Here is a 7,368-nt window from a genome sequence, read left to right on the forward strand (position 1 = left end):
GGTTTCTAGTTGAAAACTAGTTGAAAACGGTTTCAAATCCGTAAAGGTAAAAAAAAAATTTGACCGTAAAATTTTTGACCGCTATTAGATTAAAATACTGCTGCCGGTTATTTTACCGTAATTTTAGAATGAAAATTCTAACAGTTTACTAAGATTTAAACTTATTAGAAAAAGGGAGTAATATAGGGTATAAAGGCATTTATTATATAATTTGAATTTTGTAATCGGATATGAAGTCTTATAGAGGTTTATAAATAACATTACCTGTAGTCTTTGACTAGTAAAAAAGTCAACATTTTTATTTTTGATAATTTGAGGCCAAAAGAGACTTTCGTACATCTTTGCACAAGAAGTTTTTTAAACAAGTTAACCATTCAAAATCTTATTTTTAATTATTTATTTTTTTCAAAAAAAATAAAAACTGGTAATTAAATTATTTTACTTTTTGCGAAATAAAAAATTCATGTTAACCAAACTACATTAAAAATGCAAATATTTATATTTTTAGAACTAAAGTAGTTGCCGCATTACAAATTGTCATTGTATCTTATGTGCTAATTCCGTGCCATTATTTTTGTATCAAAAAGAACCTTCATTTAGCACTAATAATGAAAAGTAACGACGTAATGTTAGCTGGGAATGGGTTAAGCGTATTTACAACAATTATGAAAGTTTTCATAGACATAAATATAAACTTTTAATAGTATTTACATATATACAGATATTTATACATTTTAGTGACTAAATAGTAAAATTCCAAGAATTTTTTAACTGTTTTTGAATGACACAAATAACATAATTGTTCTATCTTATAACGCTTCGGATATCATAACATCACGTTTTGTTTATTACTAACAAGTAATGAAAAGTAATAACGTACCGTTAACGAGGAATGAGTTAAACGTATTTACAATAATTATGAAAGTTTTCATAGACATAATTATACCGTTTTAATAGTACTTAAATATATACAGATATTTCTATATTTTAGTGAATAAATAGCAAAATTCTTAGACATTTTTAACTGTTTTTGAGCTGCCCAAACAGCATAATTATTCTATCTTTTAACGCTTTTTATATAATTGACAACTGAACTAAAACATTTCGCTTTATTTGGTGCAGGTGCCACACTTGACTTTAGGAGCCTAAAGCATTTACGAAAATGCAACACTTTTCCATATTCACTGAATAAAAAAATATTTAGATGAAACATTTTTCTAGAAATTGGGAAATAGTTTCTTTTGAGGATAACAAAATTTTACTTTTATCCTTCAATGTCTTATAACATTTTGGTTTTTAAATAAAAGAAATTTATTTCCTCGGGCAGGGGATATTGTATGTACGAACAAACAATTCAAATAAGCATTCATTTTTATAAGAAATAAAAAAATATTGAACGACACCCTTCACAGAAGCAAGATATTTTTCCATTTCATTCTTTTGTTAGATATAGATACCTTAAGGTACAGTTTTGATTCCTGACATGCCAGATCTATTCAATTTTTTGAATTCACTTTGAAACTTAATTACATTTTTTTTAGAAATTACGAATCAGATATTCTTTCTTGAAAAGATATGTCACAGCATAAGTTTGGAGATGATGCTAGAAGCTAGAAATGGTTTTCACTATTAGTTTTCCAGTTTTTATACAATTTGTTGCAAAATCATACTGGAAAGAGATCGATGACAATTCTATTAAATCAAAAATAAGCTTATATAAGATAATATGTAGAGAAAATCAATATAAATCAAATTCCGGAAAAGAGAAATATTTTTGCACTGAAGACTATTCCTCTCTTATTATTCAGAACAAGAAGAGTAAAATCATAACATTCTGAAATAAATATTTTAAAATGTTAAAAAATACTTAAATGAGCTAATAGAGGACAGAATTACTTTATAAGTGGTCCGTGGTAGTTCAGTGGTTTGAGAATAAGACTCCTGTTCGTAGACTCCTGTTCCGAGATTAGATCTTCGACTCCGCTAAGACCCTGTGAGTACATGCGATATACATTCTCGTAAGTAGAATCGAAAGTCTTGTGATAGGTCGCTAAATAGTACCATGGGTACGGGGATCTGGAGAAAATTTCTTTCCCCTTCAGATCCATATCTAAATTAAGGAAGTGGCCTCATGAAGGATTTATGCTGCCATCTACCCGCGGGATTCAAAAACATACTTTCTCCTTTGTGGTGCTCTCTTGTCAAAGCAATGGTGCATTTTTCTGACTTAACTCGCAAAAGACCAATGGCTGGAGAGCTTAGCTTGTCTAAGTGCCATTAGAAACAACAAAAAGAACCTTGTTATCGCAGTTGTAGTATGTGTATACATACAAAGATTAGGAGTACAGTTTTCTTGAGATATATAAGATATTGTCAATGTACAATACACAACAGAAACAAAAGAAGAGCAAGGGAAAGAATGGTTCAAGTCCATTTTTTGCAAAAGCGATGATTGGATTGCCATCTGTTTCATGTTGAGGATTACTAAGCTTTGGCAAATAAATTTCGCTGAAAGTCGGCTCACCCCAAGAATTACTACACAGTGAAGATAGGCCGTGTTGGGGAAAAAAACAGCTCCAGTCCAAGCACGAATGTTTTATTTTTCTCAAAATCAGTTTTCATGAAGATAAACCGTTCTTTCCCTTTAATCTTTAAATTGTTTGTTAATCACCCTACTTGATCTATAAGTGTGAACAACCAAAAACTGTAGATCTGTTGATTAATAGGTGCGTTTTTAAGAATTAATGGTAGCTTTTGAGTACTTAAAAATGCATTTTTATTTACTTTTCATGATTTCAATAAGAAATGAATTAACTTTTTGTTGCTCGTATAAATATCACAGAAAACAAGCTAAGCTTAGTACACTTTTTTCACAACTTAATCAGTCCTGCCCAGGATAGCATACTTTCTCCCCAACAGCTGCTTTTTTCTTAAAAAAATTCAAAGCTCTGAAATACCATTATTTTAATTAAAATTTTAGCACATGCGTATTATTAAATAAATAGATAGTAAGAGATAACAAAATTTACTTTGATGTGCTATTTCATGAACATTGTAAATACAAGAAATACTTGGAAGGAATTACTTAAATGCAAAATTAAGTTTAATGCTTATTTTAATACTCAAATAAACAAAAAACATTACTACCTGTAACGCATTTATACATTTTCAAAATGACCACCTTTGATCTTAATCACCAACCTATTTTTATCCCATTCCTTGTTGAAATATTTTAAATATTGCCAAACTCTTATAAGGTTTAGTACAAATTTTTGTCTCCAAGACAGACCAAAAATTCGTAAAACTCTAATCAAATAAATAAGGTGACCACTCTTGTGCATTAAGTGCATTATCTTGTACATTCACTGAGTACTTTTATTTTTCCTGCTGGTGCAGAATATTGCTGAAAGGTGATTTTTATGACCGAAGAATTTCGACTTTTTAAAGATATTGATGAAATTTTCATGCTGTAACATGCTGTCTAGCACATTCAATTTTAATTCCACTTCGAAAATGCCGTTATTAAGGTTGTAATCATAACATAAAAGTCAGAGCCTTGTATTAGCTGGTGATCACCAGCTAATACGAGGGTCTGACCTTTTTGTTAATACATATATGCTTGATATTAGAAGGGTGAGTTCATTCGCTCAAAGGTAAGGTACACTGAGAAAAAAGTTTGGTCAGAACAACCAGAATAAGGGAAAATTTTCCGTATTTTAGACTCGATGGGAGCTCCAAAAAGATCGGCAATTTTGACCAAAGCACTTTGCAAATGATTTTGGTAAAATAACAATAAAATATAGTTTTTTAATCTGTGATAAAATTTGGTAAATGCTAAAAATTTGATAATTTTATCATGATACCTTAGAGCAGGGCTTCTTAAACTGTGGGTCGCGACCCCCAGGGGGGTCGCGAGACTACTGAAAGGGGGTCGCAAAGATCTGATACTTTTCAATCATTATAAATAAAATTTTAAAATTAGTATACACACTACGTACAAATATAAATAAAAATAAAAATCATACAAAATACTATTGTAGTTTTATTATAACTATTTTTTGAAAAAAGTGGCAATGCAAAACTGTTATGTAGGGCCTATAAATGAAAATATGGAAGTAGCATTTAAAATAATAAATTCAACGCGCTCCTCGATTTTCAACTGAACGTTCGACATTGATGTCTGGCCGCCGGCGTCAGTGTTTGCAAGATAACTTAGTGATTATAAGTACCCAGACGCCGCGTCGCCTTACAGCTTACACATACAATACGGAAGCATAATCAAGCTAGGCTAGGCGAATCGGCATATTATTTTTATAAAAGAATAATAAAAAAAATTAAATGAAAGCTTCTTTTTCGGCGTCTTTGTGATACGGTGCCTTTGTGCGCTGCACACTTTGAACACGCCATGCGTCGGGGTTGATCTGATCGTAATTTGTTGTCATTGCACTGGTAAAGATTCGAGTGTAGTTATTTTTCTGTTTGTACTTCAGTTTGGACTCAGCTTTGTCTTCGTAGTGACATGTGTGTATTTACTGTGTAATTTTCAGTTGGTGTTTTTAATTATTACGTTAAAGTTCAACTACATTTTGTTTAATTATTTATTATTATTTAACCATCATGGATAAATGGCTAATTAAAATTCCAACTAATAAGTCTGCCACGCCGTCACAACCAAGTTGCAGTGCTTCAAATCCGACTTCTAGCAAAACAAAAAAAAGAAAATATGACGAATCATATTTGCAGTATGGCTTCACATGCTCTTCTCACAACAATGAAGAACAACCAGTGTGCTTAATTTGCAAAGAAGTTTTGGCTGCAGAAAGCATGAAACCGTCAAAACTGCAACGACATTTGAATACTAAACATGCAACGTTATCAAAAAAGCCAATAGAATATTTTGAGCGTCTTTTGCAAACATCAAATAAAGAAAAGAACACTTTGGAGAAGTATGTTACTTTGAATGATAAATATCTATTGGCATCGTATGAAGTTTCGTATTTGATAGCAAAAACGAAAAAGCCTTTTACTATTGGAGAGCAACTTTTACTACCTGCAGCTATAAGAATGTCTGAAATTGTTCATGGAAAACAGTATGCTGCTGAAATTAGTAAAATTCCATTATCAAATGACACTGTGTCCAAAAGAATTTCAGACATTAGCAATGATCAATTTCAACAGCTTCTTATGAGGCTTAAAGACAGCTCAAAGTTTGCAATACAACTGGACGAGTCGACAGACATTTCAAAAATGGCACAGTTGTTACTTTTTGTAAGATATATTTATGAGGGAAGCATTCATGAAGATATACTGTTTTGTCGTCCTCTGGAAGGTCATACTCGTGGAAAAGATATATATAAAAAAGTAAATGAGTTTTTTGAAAAAGAAGGATTAAATTGGAAAAATTGTGTTGGTGTGTGCACGGACGGTGCTGCAGCAATGACCGGACAAGATCTTGGTTTTACAGCATTTGTTAAAGCTGGAAATGATCATATTACATTTACACATTGTATGATTCACCGAGAGGCACTTGTTGTTAAAAAAATTGCACCAGAATTAAACACTGTGTTTTTTGATGCAGTCAAAATCATTAACTTTATTAAAAGTCGAGCACTTAATAGTCGATTGTTTAAAAATTTGTGCATTGATATGGATTCGGATTATACAAGTTTATTGCTACATGCTGAAGTTAGGTGGCTATCAAGAGGTCGAAGTTTGAAACGATTATTAACTTTAAAAGATGAAGTTCTTATATTTCTAACAGAGCAAAATTCTAATTTGGCCGATTATTTTCAAGATAATTTATGGCTTCTCAAGCTATGCTATTTGGCAGATATTTTTGATAAAATCAATGATATGAATTTATCAATGCAGGGAGTCTGCGTTAATATGTTTATGTTAAAAAATAAACTTGAGGCCTTTGTTAAAAAAATTCTTATATGGAAGAACAGAGTGGAAAGTGGATCGCTCGAAATGTTTCCATTTACTGACGAGTATATAATTAGTAACAATATTTCAAAAAAAGATACTCCTATAACAAAAATTATAGTTAATCATTTGAAGGATATGGAAGTTTACATGCATAGGTATTTTCCCAATGATATCGATACACAACAATGGATTTGCAATCCATTTTCAATTGAAATGGAAGAAATTAATTTTTTAAACTTAAAAGCACAAGAAGAATTTGCCGAATTAACAAGTGATACTACCTTGCGACTTAGATTTTCTCAAGTGCCTGTGCATGAATTTTGGATAGAAATCAAATCAGAATATCCCCTACTATCGGAAATGGCAATGAACAAATTACTGCCATTTTGTACAACATATTTATGTGAATCAGCCTTTTCCACATTAACTTACATAAAATCAAAATACCGTTCAACTTTAATAAACGTTGAAAATTTATTACGATCTGCACTAACTCAAATTGAGCCTAGATTTAATTATTTGTGTAAAAATAAACAATCACATCCGTCACATTAATATTGTTTGATGTTAATAATATGTTTTTATTAAAAAAATTGTTACAAAAGTTTATTTTTTCTATTGAATATATAGATATAGTTTTATGTTTTCTTATAAAAAAATTGTTACAAAAGTTTATTTTTTCTATTGAATAAATATATATATAGTTTTATGTCATTCTATTTATTGTGTTTTATTACGACCGATATCCCGTCAACGTTTCCAATTATATATATGTGAAATGAATGGGTACGTATTCTTTAATCCTTATTTTATTTACATTGTAAAATAGTGCGATATTACATCTACATCTACGGTTAATATATATTTCATTATATGGAGGAGGGGGTCGTTTAAAATTTCCTAAGCTTGAAGGGGGTCGCTATGTAAAAAAGTTTAAGAAGCCCTGCCTTAGAGGATGGCGTTAAAACCATTTATTCGGTTAAATTTACTTTCCAATTTTGTATTTACTAAATGTCTCGTAATAAGAAATGTAATTTTGAAAACCAGAATATACGGTAAACCGTTACCATATAAATAGAAAAATAACCAAATGAATGATTTAAATACAGTGCACTTTGGTTTTTAATACCAGAATTATTTTATATTTTTACCAGAAATTTTATTACCATACAGTAATATCATCATACAGTAATTTTACAAAAAAATTTTCACCGTGTAAGTATGTAACTAATGTGTAATACAAGTAACATGATTTGGTTCTGTTAAATACTTCTCTATAGCAATGTTAGCAGCTGTACCATAGTTGAAAATTCAAACCTCGCACATTTATTTAAATATCGAACATTATTTAAACTGAAATGTGTTTTTAATATACGAATGTGTATGGATATGTGAAAGATGTGGGAAACATTTTAATAATTTAGAAAACTTATTCTTTAA

At 30.4% G+C, this 7,368-nt stretch overlaps 1 protein-coding gene across 1 annotated transcript; it reads left to right on the forward strand.

Annotated features, from left to right (window-relative positions):
* The first annotated feature begins 4,617 nt into the window (after positions 1–4,617).
* On the forward strand, positions 4,618–6,483 carry LOC122270979 (zinc finger BED domain-containing protein 5-like). The gene has a single exon (XM_043050503.2). It carries the CDS (start codon positions 4,618–4,620, stop codon positions 6,481–6,483), a length of 1,866 nt encoding a protein of 621 aa, XP_042906437.2.
* The last annotated feature ends 885 nt before the right edge of the window (positions 6,484–7,368 follow it).

This window comes from Parasteatoda tepidariorum, chromosome X1 (genome assembly GCF_043381705.1).
Source record: "Parasteatoda tepidariorum isolate YZ-2023 chromosome X1, CAS_Ptep_4.0, whole genome shotgun sequence".
In the NCBI taxonomy this organism is placed as follows: domain Eukaryota; kingdom Metazoa; phylum Arthropoda; class Arachnida; order Araneae; family Theridiidae; genus Parasteatoda; species Parasteatoda tepidariorum.